This window comes from Nuphar pumila, chromosome 7 (assembly GCF_984573655.1).
Source record: "Nuphar pumila chromosome 7, dmNupPumi1.hap1.1, whole genome shotgun sequence".
Lineage (NCBI taxonomy): Eukaryota > Viridiplantae > Streptophyta > Magnoliopsida > Nymphaeales > Nymphaeaceae > Nuphar > Nuphar pumila.
In genome coordinates, this window is record NC_143255.1 from 14,106,208 (window position 1) to 14,122,967 (window position 16,760).

Sequence of the window (16,760 nt, forward strand, 5' to 3'; positions counted from 1 at the left end):
TGTTTTTAGAGAAAGATTGGTTTTGATGACATGGAATAGTCTCATATTGATGGTGTTTGAGTTTGTTGTGGGCTTTATAACCCACATGTAAACTCTTACACTTGTTCCTAAGAACAAGAGGCTGGGATGACTACCACACGCACACGCGCGCGCCCGTCGTGTCCTGTCGTGCCGAGCCGAGTTGGGTCGGGTCGGGCTCAGGTTCGGGTTCGGGTTCGGGTAATTGGCCCTTTAGGGTCATATCCAATCAAGACCAAAGTATCTTTTTGCTCAAAGTTTCTATGGATATTTGGATTCTTTAACGGGTTATGAGAAATGATAATGGGTCACAACTCCTCGTAGTCTGTGCCCGTTATGGCTCTTCGGATTCCGTTAACGGATCTCGATTCTTTGATTTCCGTTAACGGGTCATGTCTCCTCGGATTCCTTCCACGCTTTGTAATCGTTCGTGGGTTATAAAAGCATGGTTAGGGTTGAGGTTACAGCATACTAGGTGCCTAATATCTGAGGAAGAGCTCTGCGGTTTTCTCTCTCTCTCTCTCTCTCTCTCTCTCTCTCTCTCTCTCTCTCTCTCTCTCTCTCTCTCTCTCCTGAGTTATCCCGAAAGGGGTTATTTCTACAACTTCGGTTCGTGGAGGTTTTTTCGAAGGACGATCCATCAGAGTGCACCGTTCTGATCGTCGAAGCTATTGTATCCTGGGGGAAGGACGTCGGACCCTGTTTGCACTGTATGTGGGGGCGAATCTTCTCTAAGGGGAGTACTTCTGGATGCCTTAGCGGTTTACATAGTATTAACATGCTTTTGTTGTTTTTATTGTGTTTTTTGCATATGTTTGGATTTTGGTATATGGTGGAACCCGACATGTTTGCTCCTTGTTATTGTTTCGATCGTCTGTTGATCATGATGTCCATACTGTTATATTTCCTGATGTATATCATGTTTAATATCATGATGATGATTGTGAAACTATGTGATCAGAAAATCGATCCAACAGGTGTCTCTCTCTCTCTCTCTCTCTCTCTCTCTATATATATATATATATATATATATATATATATATATATATATATAACAGAAAAACAAAACAAAAAAGAACTAGAAAAGAAACATGTTGGAGCCTGATTTATGAAAGGTGGATCAGAAGCAGAAGTAGAACTCTCCTTTGACACACAGACACATTATATATATATATATATATATATATATATATATATATATATATATATATATATAAAGAGAGAGAGAGAGAGAGAGAAAACAAAAACGATGCTAGAAAAGAAACAAACATGGAGCCTGTTCTATGAAAGGTGGATCAGAAGCAGAACTAGAACTCTGCCTGTTTGACAGTCACCACTATATTTACAATGGAGCCATAAATATAAAATCTCCATGGCCCCTTCAAAGGTAAGAATTGAGGGCATGATCATCTTTTGTAAATCCAATAGACACATATACAAACTCTTGGACCATCATGCACAAGCCCTACAGTTAATTTGAAGACAAATAAAGGGCAGATTACAAAAATAATATTGCATTCTTCATGACAAAGAAACATACTTTATAAAATGGCATCAGTGACCTTTAACCTTTTTATAAAACAAAAATGCATATGTCCATCTATGTATCACTCTAGAGACTATAATATACTTTGATACATATGATACAGAGTCACTTTTGTCATAAGAAAGTCAAAGGCCACTATACTACCAATCCCCAAATCCATAACTCAAAAGTCTCATGAGTAGCCCTTATTCAGTCAAGGAACCGGGCATCAAAAGAATCTCTATGTTTTACAAGCTCCTATAAAAAATACTGGATGATGTAGTAGCATTTGTTGTAATCACTGAAGAAAGCGAAGAATCATCCTGCGATTGGTGGGAAGCATTGTGCATTGAGTGAGATACGCCTGAGCCAGAGCATGAAGATGATGTCTCTTTTTGATGCCTGACTTTGAGGCCCATTAAGTCAGATATGAGCCCCGGTTTTGTGACATGCTTATTGCTAACATCAATATTATTTGTTAACATCTCAACAACCATTGACATGGATGGCCGACGCTTTGCCAAGTCTTGAGTACAGAGAAGTGCCACCTTCAGAAATCGGACTGCCTCATCAGAGTCAACTTGTCTTAGTGAGGAATCTACTACCTCTAACAGCCTACCCTCTTCATATAGTTCCCATGTCTAGAGGTTCACCAACACCAACCACATTGGAATATGCACCAAAATCCCATTGTGAGAACTTCGATTAAGATTACAATGTAATATTCAATACCAGAACTATAAATCCAGAGACACTATAATTTACCAACAAAGTATGAGACACTTCTGCAGCCATGAATTCATAAAAGATTTTCATCTGCACCTAAAATTCAAGAGCATAGACACCAAGTGTATTGTATATATGAACAGAAAGCCCAGACATGCCGAGGGCCCGAGGCATGTTCTGATAAAAATGCAGATTAAGTAGAAGGTTTGGGATTTTAAAATAACACATTTTTCAGTTTAAATTTTTGAAACATATACAAGAAACCAATATCCAGAGCTGGGTCGGCACCTTTTTGACTTACAAAAAATAAGATGAGGTATGCTTATACAGACCAAACTCAAATTCATGTTGAATAATCAATGTTTATTGAGGGTGTCATTGAATGGTTGAACATTCATGCCCTAGGACATGAATGTCCAGGATACCAATTAACAGCATTTGTTTATGCAGTACCAAGATAATGCGCTGGTTTGGTAATGCCCACATCTGGCCCGAATCCAACCCATTTACATCCTTATCTTTTCCTCCATAATGAGCATGACAAACATAGAAAATTAAAAGAAGTGTGCGTCTAAATTGACTCCTCTTAATAAAATAGTAATAGATCACAACAAATGAAGTTGGCAGGAGGATTGCTAAAAAGAAAAAATCACCCTATAAACTTGCCATATATTAGAAGGAATCACCTATTCAGGAAAAGAAACAGGGTTAAGACTAGGCCAAAATTAAAAATATCTACATGGAGAGCATCTTACTTACTGAAAGCAACATTTACCCAATTCTGGCTTGAACCCTTGGTTGAACAAAGATTCATTAGCATTATAGTTCCCTAGACTATTCAATACGGCATAGAATGCACACAACTTTTGTACCATTCATGAGGACCAACTATGTCTGTACTACTTTGGAATTATGAGTTTGTTTTCAATGAAACCTTATGCAATTATTCAACCATTGTCCCAAGAATCTCCACAGGTGCAATTGGAGATGGAGCCTACCAGCGCAGGTGAAAATCTTGTTTTGGCTTAGATCTAAAATTAAGCATTGAACAATTGAACAATTTGAAGCATAAGGTTTGCATCTATATATTAGGTTTTTATGATACAAAATAGATCTGGAGTCAATAACACTCTTCTTTGAACAATGTGATGGCTTAAAATTCACTTCTCTATTGCTTGGTCAGAGATTTCAACTCATGGATTGTGCCAGGATATTAGCACCATAGCTAATTGTTTTGCGAAATTGCGGAGGATGGTTGGGAGTTAGCAGATTTATGCCCCTTCAACCAATGGTTCAGGCAGAAAACTAACCCATTTGCAAACAATGTAACCACAATAAAAGAATTGGTGGGTGTTGTTTACAGGTAGGTATATGGTCTCTCCAAGAGATCACTTCCCAAGAAGAAACCAACTCCCTCTCTAGAAATGTGATGCTTCTTTTTCCAACAGGAAACCATCTTCCCTTTCAGAAACATCCTACGACAAATCTCTACTCTTCTCTTCAATAAAGGTTTCCACGTATTTCTTGTTTGCTTTTTGTAGTGTGTTTTACAACATTTCCTCTTTTACAGATTCTGTACTTTTTGCTTCTACTTCTCTTGCTTACCAGAAAACTTACTATGAAGTTCGACAAACATTATACTTTCTATCAACAATGCCTAGCTGCAGAATAACTCAACTCATTAATGCATAATCAATGGTGAAAATTAGCAGCTGATTCATCACCATATTTATAACCCTGCAATCACATATCACCCCACCATACGACAGTCACCCCTGCTGTCACACCAGAGCCCATTGTAGTTCTGAATTGAAAACAGAAAAGAGGTGCAACGCCATCACCGGTACCTTACATTCTTTTCAATTAGTTTTTCTAAGTTTCATGAGAATAATTCAACCATCTTCTGATCCATAAGGGCTCCACACACTTGGCTAGGGGGGTCGGCTTAATGCTTTCAAGTTGAAGAAGATTGAGAGTTCAATACCTAGGGTTTGCGTCTTTCCAATCTTTCATTCCTGACTTGGTAAGATCAACTTTGTACTTATGTTGAGTCAATATGAGATTGCCATCTTTTTGTCTACTTCAACCCCTAGAAAGTATCTCGGTTTACCAAGATCCTTCATCTTGAATCTTTCATTCAAAAATTCTTTTACATCATTAATATGTTGATCAGAACTTCCCGTGATGATTATGTCATCCACATAAATGAGTAGCAGAGTCCTCATCATTGTATCCTGGTAGATGTTCCATATACACTTTTTCTTTTAGCTATCCATGCAAAAAGGCATTTTTTACATCCAATTAACTTAACTTTCTCATGATCAACTGCTAAGGAAAGAATGATTTCTATTGTTCTCATCTTCATAATTGGACTAAATGTTTCCTCATAGTTTTGTCCATACTCTTGTGCAAAGTCTTTCATAACTAATCTGGCCTTGTATCTTTCAATGCTCCCATTGGATTTATATTTTATCTTATAAACCTATTTTGATCCCACAATGTTTTTATCAGGTGGCCATTTGACTATCTCCTATGGTTGACACTGAGGTAAAGTTTTCATTTCTTCATTCATAGCTTCAACCCATCTCTTCGATTTGATAGCCCGTTGAAATGCTTTAGGCTCTTCTTGTTTTTCAATTTTAGTGAGAAATACTTGAAAACAAGGTTTTAAAACTCACCGAGTCAACTTGTTGACTCGGCTCGTCTCGGCTCTCCAGCGAGTCAACCCGACAAGGCAAACTCGGGTTGCCAAGACTCGGGCTTGACTCGGCCGAGTCACGAGTCATGCTGAACTCGGGCGAGTGCTGTCGTTTTCGGCTTTACAAAACTCGCTGGAAGGATCGCTTGGACTCGCCCGACTCAGGCCGAGTCCTGAGTCAAATAGAATCGAACGGTTCGTGTTAATGGCAATTTTGCAATATTTGTTTCTTTTACCTTTTAAGTTGTTAACGAAAACCCTTAAGTTCTTCACTGTTCAACCCTCGACGGAAGAGAGGAGAAGCCGAGAAGGAGTGGTGCGGCTGCAGCTCCAGCCATCCGACGAGAACTCCGACGTGAACAACGACGCCGGAAAGGAGTTTCCGGCGTGAACAGTAACTCAGGCGGGTTTGCCATCGTGTTTATTTTTTTGCGTTTTATATTTGCATCGCGAACAGTAACTCCGGCGTGAACAGTAACGTCGACGAAGGCACATCGACGATGAATACTGAATAGTAAGGCATCATCGCAGTTCCGACACGTCTTCTCCAGCAAAAATAGTGCATCGGCGAGATTTTCTGACGCCACCAGGTATGTTTTTTCAATTTTCCCCTTTTGTGTTTCTTTTTGCCGTTGCGAGAATTTTCGGCCAGATTTTCCAGCAAGTTTTGTGAAGGTATGTATGTTGTATGCACTCGTTACACTGAAGCGTGGGACAAATGAATGTTTTACAAGGCCACAAACTTGGAATTGCAAATGGACCACAAAGAGCCTTGTAAGGTTATGACTTTGGCCTTTTTATCTGGTTCGGTCTGCCAGAGATTGAGTTCAACCTTAAATTTTATTTTGATTCGGTTGACTATTGCTTGAGCCTTCGTCATCTACTTGATCAGTCCATATCAAGGTGGTCCAATTCCATGGCAGGAAGGTTGTAAGAGTTCCAAAATGTAGGCTATGAACAAATGACTGCCTGCCATGTAACAAAATTTTCTCTTCAGACTCTCAGAGACCAAAGAACACAAAAACAATTAATGAAGAATATTAGAGACCAAGGGGCATGATTTCTGAAAAGTCCAAATCTGTCGGTTTTGGGTAACGGGTACAGGTTTTTAGGATTCTGATTTGGTTTCGATTTTGGGTTCTCCCTGTATAAATTTTTTTTTGGCAAAGAAGCATGCACTAATGGTTTTTTTTGTTGTTGATAACTTGATCATGCTAGTGTTAATAGTAAAAAAAAATGATAACTTGCTTATGCTGATGAGCATATACAATGTTCAGTTTGTGTGCATTATCATTATGTAGTGTACCATGTATAGTTTTATATGTGTGCATCGATTTTTGGGATCATGTGCAATTTTGACCCACTTGTAAATTTGTTTTGCAATCGATTTGAGGATTCATGTGGACCGAACCTCAATCGATTTCAGGTTACAGTTCACTGATTTTCTTTGATAGGTTTGGAGTCTTTGTACTCATCCATAATAAAAATTGGGTTGACCAACTTTCCTTGGTGGGTTTGGACTGCTCTACAATGAAAATCGAGTGGTTGGACTAATCGTATCTATGTTTTTAACTTTCCTTGGTGAGTTTGTGCATAATCTACTAACCGTATCTATGTTTTTAACTTTTCAAATTTAACAATTTTAGATTTATCAAATCATCAAAGAAATGTCAGAAGAAGGATCTTCAAGGACTCTAAGTACAACATCCACTAAGGGAAAGGACCCAGTGTGGGATTTTGGGTTACCTCTTGATAAAAAAAAGAAGAGGGTACAATGTACTTGGTATACAAAACAGATGAGTGGTGGCATTAATAGACTTAAGTATCATCTTGCTGGTATTAAAGGAGAGGTGGAACCATGCGACAAAGTCGAAGAATCTGTAAGAAAAAAAATTTGTAAGAATTTGGAGTCATTTAAGGAACACAAATTATATAAGAAAAATATTGTAAATGAGATTGGTTCCTTTGTTGAAGTAAATGATATGGACTTGTCAGATGAAAGTGATGAGTCTTCTGAGAAAAGATATATATAGGGAAAAAAATTGATGAATGATGCCCAAAAGCATAATCTTGATGCTTTTGTTCAAGTGAAGGCAGGGTCTCCATCAATGAAACAACTTGGAATAAAAGTAGCTTTGGATAGAAAAGCTAGAGATAGGTTATGTTCAGCTATTGCAAGATTTTTTTATTATTCAGTCATTCCTTTCAATGCAGCCAATTCTCCTTACTTAACGAAGATGATTGAAGTTTGTTCCTCAGTAGGAATGGGATTGAAGCTGCCTTCTTCAGCTGAGATTTCTGGAAGATTATTACAAGAAGAAATTAAAAAGATTGATGATTATTTCAAAGAATACAAGGAGTCTTGGGCTGAAATGGGTTGTTCTATTATGGTTGATGGTTGGAAAGATGCAACATAAAGGATATTGATAAATTTTTTGGTTCATTGTCCAAGGGGCATTTACTTCTTGAAATCAGTTGATGCAACAAGTATCGTGAAGAATCGAGAAAATTTATTAAAATTATTTGATGAAGTGGTGGAAACAGTAGGTGCAGAGAATGTTGTTCAGGTATATCATTTTGTTCTTTTGAAATTTTCTATTGAACATTGATATTTATAATTTGTCTAGTATGTTAATAATGTTTTGAAATTGAAAAATCGCAGATAATCACAGACAATGCAGCCAACTATCAAGCAGCTGGAAAGATGTTGGAGGATAGGAGGAAGACTATATTTTGGACTCCTTGTGCAGCTCATTGCATAGATCTCATGCTTGAAGATTTGTCTAAGATAAAAAGCATAGTTGGATGTCCTCCTCGTCTATAACTTGTATTCCCTAAAGAAGTGTCAGTAACCAATACGTCTTAAGAGCTTGTATTCCCTTGTTTTGTCTCCCCAAGCATCCCTTTCATTGACATTTCATAGTGCAGCGGCTTGGACTTTAGTTCATCAAAAGTGGGAAGCTGAGGAAGATATTGCAATGTCATAGAGAGTATGAGAAATTCAAATTCCAATCCAGATAACACATGTTGAACTTTATCCTTGTCTTCAACTACATATCCAACAAGTTCCAGTTGATCTATCATGCTTTTGATTTTATTGAAGCAATCAAATTGTCCTGGGCCGATCTTTCAGGATAGGACATGTCCAGTGCGGAGCTCTACTGAGTGAAAAATGCATCGAGTGTAAGAACGTGCAGTATGTGTTCGCTTGATCGGTGACGTGCGGTGGTAGCACAGCACGCGATAGGCATCGGTATTGTCGTTAGTGCATCGTTGTGTGGTGGCACAAACATGGAGCGTTGTTTGGTTAAGCAATGTTAGTGGATCAGAGGATGTTGACTTTGAAGATTTGGTTAAGAACCTCTCAACTTGCAAGAGTTTCTCACACGTAGCGGTTGGACGCACGGGGGGTGCGTGTGGGTTAGGGCTAATTCCTCCAAGGATCACCTTAGGTGGTTCCAATTGAGTATGGTGACTCGGGGTTAGGCGAGTGAATTCCTAGGCGCCGGCGAATGAGTCCGGGTAGTACTCTTCGTTATGGTGTTCAATCATCAACTAATCTTCGGACTGGGGGTCGCAAGGTCTTTTTTCTTCAGTGGCGAGGTTTTGTTGTGTTGTGTGCATGGAGTCGCAATACGCTCCATCGCACGCAAGGCTAAGGCAAAGTTTGTGTATCTTTCGAAAGTGATAGCTGGTATGGGACGGCTATGCACTAAGCGGCATGAACTAAATGAAATGCGCATTTGAAAATACGCTTGATCAGCTTCCACTAGGTTGTTGCGCACAAGGTGGTGCGCAAGGCCGATGAAAATGATTCAGCACATGGAAAGGTGTTGGTACGCTACCTTTGGCCGTTAGGCTGGCCAGCTTGGCGCATCGCGGGTTTGCAAAGCATTCTATGCTCGTGACAGAGCATTAGAAAGGCTTGTGGCGGTAAGGAATGACGATCATGCCACACTGGCTTATTGAAAAAAGTAAGCTTGTGACAAATTGGCATCAAAGCAGAATGATTCACGGAGACTTTGTTGTTTATTGTATACGACACTGAAGAGGATTATGATGGTTTATCTTGGTTACGTAATTTTGGCAGCTGAAGTGTGGTTGACCGAACACAGAAGCAAGATGTTGGCAGGTTGGTATGGGTCATCTTGTCGATAATAAGCAGAAGTGTAAGGTTGTTGTTCAGTTAACTAAGGGAACATAGATAAGCCAAAGATTCCAACCAGTATGCATTATGCTCACAAGTGGAGCATGACGTTTACTTTATACATGCAGAGAATGCACGTTAGATTTGATTGGAAGGATTTGCACCTCTGGGTATGGGAGACTAAACTAAACTTCTAGATTCTTTCCCAAGATTGTGGGTTAAAGGAGTGCCCACGTTGAGCAAGCATGTGTGTTGTTTTGGTCCCTTAAGTTGGCAGATCCTCAATGGATTGTGTGCAGAAAAAGTTGTTGTTCGTGGCTTGTTGGTTCCTGCGAGAATGTTTTGCTAACTCTGAGAGATTTACAACATGTTGGCTTTGAGTGTGGAGTTGCAGTGTTGGGCTAAAGGTGCCCATGTGAGGACGAGTGTCCAAGAAGACGCTTTGAAGGACCAATTTGGAGTGATACGCAACAAGGTGTCCCCCACTTGAGGACTAGTTTGGACCATTGGAAAATCGCACGTTGGTGCCTAAGGGAGTTGATATCCCTACGGCATACATTGGTGGTCGTCTTTCTCTGCGAGGATTACAAAGAGCTTGGACTTGCCCTTGCTGGGGTTGGAAGGCACCCCAGCCATGAGCATAAAGACGACAAGTTTGTCGTGCGAGCGAGGATGACCTGCTTGTGTATGTGACTGCACTAAAGTATTACGAGCAGAGAATGCTCGATGTTGATAAAGCAAAAGACCATTGTCTAAGTGATCGGAGATGCGTTAAAGGTATGAGACTTGCGTGTTAAAGGTTACAGCGATGGTAGATGTAAACCAGAACAAGTTGAGTAGGCTGAAGAAAAAAAGTCAACCAAAGATAAGTACAAAGAGAAACTGGCATATAAGTGAAGACTGCGTTCTTACCTACACCAACATTGTCGAGGATGACAATGGTTTTGGATGGGAGAGAATGTCCCAGGACGATCTTTCAGAATAGGACATGTGCAGTGCGGAGCTCTACTGAGTGAAAAATGCATCGAGTATAGGAACGTGCGGTATGCGTTTGCTTTGATCGGTGACGTGTGATGGTAGCACGACACAAGATAGGCATCGGTATCATCGTTAGTACATCGTTGTATGGCGGCACATATGTGGAGCGTTGTTTGGTTAAGCAGCGCCAGCAAATCAGAGGATGTTGCCTTTGGAAATTTGGTTAAGGACCTCTCAGCTTATAAGAGTTTTTCACGCATAGCGGTTGGATGCACGGGGGTGTGTGGGTTAAGGATAATTCCCCCAGGGATCACCTTAGGTGGTTCTAACCGAATATGGTGACTCGAGGTTAGGCGAGTGAATGCCTAGGCGTCGGCGAATGAGTCTGGGTGGTGCCCTTCGCTATGGTGTTCAATCATCAACTGGTCTTCGAACTGGGGGTCGCAATGTCTTATTCCTTCGGTGGCGAGGTTTTGTTGTGTTGTGCGCATGGAGTCGCAATACGCTCCATGGCACGCAAGGCTAAGGCAAAGTTTGTGTATCTTTCGTAAGTGATAGCTGGTATGGGACTGTAATGAAGTGCCGGATGAAGTCTCCAAGAGCAAAACAAGAGAGCACGCACATACACAAATAGCCACTAATGGGCAAAAGAACAACACAACCACTTAAAGTGGTAAGGCACCCAAAAGAAGAGGAAAAATATATATTCCACTCAAAAGGCTTCAAAGAAGCATAGCTTACAATGGGGAGAAACCCCTTTATTTATAGACAAAAGAGGAGGCCTTGGAAGGGCTCCTAGAGGGACGTTGGAGCCCTTCCAACGGTCATAAATATGACCGTTGGAAGCTCCAACGTCTTCCTAGGTGGGGCCCATTCCAAGGTGGAAAAGAAAAAGAATAGAAAAAATAAAAAAGAAAGAAAAAAGGAAATAAAAGAAAAAGGAGAAAAATTACAATATGCGATAAGAAGTAAAAAGACTGTTTTACCCCTATATGGGTCTATTTACAAAAGATATAAATATATATATATTTATATATGTAGATAGACACATAGACATATATATAATTAATATATATATGTGTATGTGTCGTGATCTATATATATAAATATATATATGTACAACATATTTTAACACCCCCCCTCAAACACACGGTGAGATCACCGAGAGTTTGCTAAGGAGAAAGAAGAAACGAGGCGATGGCAAAGCTTTGGTGAAGAAGTCCGCCAACTGGTACTCGGTTGGAACATAAGGCAATTGAATGGTGCCGCGTAGGAACTCATCACGAACATAATGGCAATCCATCTCAATGTGCTTTGTTCTTTCATGAAAGGTGTGATTGCTGGCAATGTAGATAGAGCTCTTGTTGTCGCAGCACAGCTTTGAGGGAGTTGAGAATGAGACTCCCATATCTTTAAGCAAACTTCTTAACCATACGATCTCCGTGGTGGTAGTGGCCATCGCACGATACTCTGCTTCAGTAGAAGAGAGTGAAACTTTCTGTTGCTTCTTACACCTCCAAGAGATAAGTGACTCTCCAAGAAACACACAATACCCTGTGGTAGAAATACGATCATCGGGGTTACCACCCCAATCAGAGTCAGTATAAGCAAGTAAAGTAAGAGGTGAAGAAGAGGGTAAGAATAATCCTTTTGTTATGGTGCCTTTTAGATATCTGATAATTCTCATGACAGCAGCCATGTGAATGGTGGAGGGAGCAGTCTGAAATTGACTTGCACTATGAACTGCATGAGAAATATCGGGCCTAGTGATGGATAAGTATGTGAGCGACCCAATCAATTGACGATAAGGTGTGGGATCAGCTAAAGGAGTGCCATCACTAGCTCTCATCTTGGCATTGATTATTTCTGGCGTCTCCACCTTCTTGTCATCAGTCAGTCCAGATTTGTCAATAATGTCGGAGGCAAGCTTCATCTGAGAGAGGACATACCCTTTGGGAGAGTATGCAACTTCAATTCCTAAAAAATATCTTAGATAACCAAGATCAGACATATCAAAATTCTCTTTGAGAATATTCTTAATAAGGTTAATACCTTCCTTATCATTACCTGTGATAATCATGTCATCAACATATAATAACAGAATTGTAATGTGATCATTAGAATTTTTAACAAACAAAGCAGTATCAGTATAACATGAGGAGAAACCATTATCAAGAACTACTTTGCTAAAAAGATCATACCAAGCTTTAGGTGCTTGTTTAAGACCATAGAGAGCTTTATTTAACTTTAGAATATTTCCTTTACCAATTTCAAGACCTGGCGGAGGATCCATAAGCACTTCTTCATATAAATTTCCATTTAAAAAAGCATTTTTAACGTCAAGTTGATATATAGGCCATTGTTTAATGGAGGCTAAGGCAATTAAAGTTCTCACACTAGTCATCCTAGCTACGGGAGCAAAGGTTTCCTCATAATCAATTCCATATTCTTGGGCATAGCCTTTTGCAACCAAACGAGCCTTGTATCTCTCAAGAGATCCATCACACTTGGTTTTAACTTTATATACCCATCTACACCCAATTGCCTTTTTTCCTGATGGTTGGGGAATAATACTCCAAGTTTGAGCTTTGTTAAGAGCCTCTAATTCAACTTTCATTGCTTCAATCCAATGTGGATGATCTTTAGCTTCTTTAAAGGAAGTAGGCTCATGATATGAATGAATTAACATGAGACAAGCCCTATAATTAGGTGAGAAAGATTCATAAGATACAAATTTTTGTGGAGGTCTACTATTACGAGAAGATCTCCTAGGTGCATTAATAGGTTCTTCTAATGAGAGATCTTGAGAATATCTTTCAAAAGCAGGTTGATGTTCAATTCCTGACCGCCGGGTATATACATTCATTTCATTAAGATTCTCATCTTGAGAATCATTACCATGCTGAAGTATATCATTATGATGGGAGATGCCATCACAAGTATTATCGCAAGTACTTGCATCTGGTGTTTCAATTCTAGGAGCAATATCAAATAGGAAGGAATAGTCAAGGTTTTCTCTAGATGTGTGAACATCAAATCCATTTTGTTCTTCAAGAAAATTTACATTTCTTGATATATAGAGTTTATTATTTCGAGTGTCATAGCATCTATAACCTTTTTGATTTTCACCATATCCAATGAATGCACATTCAATAGCTTTAGGTGATAGTTTATCTTGTCCTTGAACAAGCACAAAACATTTACATCCAAATATCCTTAATCTATTAAAATCTGGAGTAATTTTGAATAATTTTTCAAAAGGTGATACATTTTTTAAAGAAGCAGAGGGCATACGATTGATTAAATATGTTGCAGTAAGAAGAGCTTCGGCCCAAAAGTTTTTAGGAACATTTTTAGAAACAAGAAGTGTTCTTGTAGTTTCAATTAAATGTCTATGTTTTCTTTCCACAAGACCATTTTGTTGTGGGGTTTTAGGACAAGATCGCTGATGTAAAATTCCATTTGTTTTGAAATAATTTTGAAAATCTTTAGACATGTATTCTCCTCCAGAGTCGGATCTAAATATAGCTATATTGTTTTGAAATTGGTTTTGAATAAGAATATGAAATTCTTTAAAATTGTTAAAGACATCGGATTTATTTTTAATAATGTATACCCATGTATATCTAGTAAAGTCATCAACAAAACTAACATAGTAAGAGTAGCCTCCCTTGGACAGAACGGGTGCCGGTCCCCATACATCGGAATGCACAAGTTCAAAAGGTCTTTTTGACACAAAACTACTATGAGAATACGGAAGCGAATGAATTTTTCCAAGGATACAATCATTGCATGTGAATGTATTTGTATTACAAAATTTTTTCAAAAAAGGAAAGAGATACAATTTAGAAACACTAGGATGTCCAAGTCTTTTATGCCAAGTCTCAATATCTTTGGATTGAACATGATTACAAAATGATTTGGTTGGCAATGACAAAAAATCCATATAATAAAGATCCCCTCTTCTATGGCCTTGCCCAATCCGCTTCCCGGACCGGAGATCCTGCACATAGCAATGGGTAGGTGAAAAAGTGACATTACATTCAAAATCGGTAATTTGGGAAACGGAAAATAGATTTAAATTAAGTTTTGGAATAATTCGAATTTTGGGAACAAAAAATTCTTTGTTTTCATTATAAATTTTCTCAAGATTCCCAATGCCCTCAACATCCAAGGATGTTCCATCGGCAGTGGAGACAAAAGATTAAAATTTGTTGAGACTTGTTTTTGATAAGAGTGATGCATTCGGAGTCATATGAAAGGAGGCACCCGAATCAAGAATCCAAGAGGTCATACCTGGGAAGGAGGAGATAGCGGCGCCGGAAGTGGATGGTGTAGAAGAAAACTGAGAGGAGCTCATCTTCATGAATTGTTGAAGCGTTTCGGTAAGATGAGCAAGAGACTCTTTTATGTCACCATCTTTCTTTGAGTCTTCATTTGGAGGAACTTCACCGACGGAGGCCACCTTCTTTTTAAATCTTGGGCAATCCGGACGAATGTGGCCCGGTTCATTACAATTATGGCAAATGATTTTCCTTCCTCCACCACTATTATTTTTGAAGAAATGAGGAGGTTTGTATGGCCTTACATTGTTGCCGGGTCTAGATACGGCATGAACTTCATCAACATCTCGTTTTAATGCCAAACGAGTCTCTTCTTGACATAAGTCGGCCAAAATATCACTTAGAGGAGTAGAGGCCCTATGGAGAAGGGATCCTCTAAGTTGCTCAAATTCGGGGCGAAGCCCATGAATAAATTGAAAAAATCTTTCTTTTTCCATTTGCTCTTGCCTCATAGCAATAGCACTACCCTCCCATTGGGGTTCGAGAAGGACAAGTTCATCCCATAAAGAGGATAGGGCACTATAGTAGTCCCTAATACTCATATCTCCTTGTTTAGTAGCTCTTACCTTTTCTTGTAGGAAGAAATGCCTAGCAAGGTCTCTTTGAGTGTACATGCCTTTCATAAAGAACCAAGCTTCATTAGCCTTCTTGAATTTGGCGAGATTTGCACAAATCTTTAATTCAACATTGTTCATGAACCATGCTAAAATTTTAGCATGCTCACTTTCCCAATCTTCTAATTTAGAAGAGTAATCAAGAATAGCCTTCTCTTTTTCCTCTTCGTTCAAAGCTTTTTCCTCATTACCTTCAAACTTAGTCAACTTCAATTGTGGTTCCGGAATGGTTCCACATACATAACCCCAAAGTTTTTTACCTTTGAGATTGTTTTCCATGGCGGCCGCCCACATGCGATAATTGGTCCCATCCAATTTGAATGAGAGGTCGATTTTTGCATCCTTGTTGGCCATTTGTAGAAGAGGAATATAAATGCACTAAAGAGAAGGATATTACTTGACAAAAGAAGATCCGATGAAGCTTTATCAACCAAGGCTCTGATACCATGTAATGAAGTGCCGGATGAAGTCTCCAAGAGCAAAACAAGAGAGCACGCACATACACAAATAGCCACTAATGGGCAAAAGAACAACACAACCACTTAAAGTGGTAAGGCACCCAAAAGAAGAGGAAAAATATATATTTCACTCAAAAGGCTTCAAAGAAGCATAGCTTACAATGGGGAGAAACCCCTTTATTTATAGACAAAAGAGGAGGCCTTGGAAGGGCTCCTAGAGGGACGTTGGAGCCCTTCCAACGGTCATAAATATGACCGTTGGAAGCTCCAACGTCTTCCTAGGTGGGGCCCATTCCAAGGTGGAAAAGAAAAAGAATAGAAAAAATAAAAAAGAAAGAAAAAAGGAAATAAAAGAAAAAGGAGAAAAATTACAATATGTGATAAGAAGTAAAAAGACTGTTTTACCCCTATATGGGTCTATTTACAAAAGATATAAATATATATATATTTATATATGTAGATAGACACATAGACATATATATAATTAATATATATATGTGTATGTGTCGTGATCTATATATATAAATATATATATGTACAACATATTTTAACAGGGACGGCTATACACTAAGCGACATGAACTACATAGAATGCACATTTGGAAATGCGCTTGATCATCTTCCGCTAGGTAGCTGCGCGCGGGATGGTGCGCAAAGCCGATGAAAATGATTCAGCACATGGAAAGGTGTTGGTACGTGGCCTTTGACCGTTAGGCTGGCCAGCTTGGCGCATCGAGGATTTGCAAAGCATTCTATGCCCATGATAGAGCGTTAGAAAGGCTTGCGGCGGTAAAGAAGGACCGTCGCGCTGCACTGGCTTATTGAAAAAAGTAAGCCCGTGACACCAATATCTACATGGATGAATCCTTCAAGAGCTAAAACTCTCTTCAAATATATCATCTTTGCCTCTCAAATCTAAGAGTACATTTAGACCAACTTGGTCCACAAATTTAAAGATGTGCAATCATCAGGGATTTCGATCAATACCTCTTGAGAGAGGGTAAAGGTAATATACACCACTAATTCCTTATCTCTCTTCATCCATCTAACAAATTTTAGATTTTGAATTGTCTTGGCAGACAAAATAGCCCCTTTGTCATCCTTTTCTTCCTACAAAATAAATTCTGGCATGATGAGAATGGAGCCATACATATGACCACCGAGATCTTGACTCTTGATAAAAGGACTGATCCATCTCTTCCAATAAGAAAATTGGAGTTGATGAGTTTTTCAGAAACAAGCTGATTTAGGAAG

At 39.1% G+C, this 16,760-nt stretch overlaps 1 protein-coding gene across 1 annotated transcript in view; it reads right to left on the reverse strand.

Annotated features, from left to right (window-relative positions):
• Positions 1-1,560: 1,560 nt before the first annotated feature.
• The window catches only part of LOC149831215 (cold-responsive protein kinase 1-like), a 39,355-nt gene continuing 24,155 nt past the window's right edge, over positions 1,561-16,760 (reverse strand). The window contains exon 7 of the mRNA XM_090012008.1: positions 1,561-2,184. Within this exon, the coding sequence (XP_089868134.1) occupies positions 1,792-2,184 (393 nt within the window). The 3' untranslated portion in view covers positions 1,561-1,791. The remainder of the gene's footprint in view (positions 2,185-16,760) is intronic.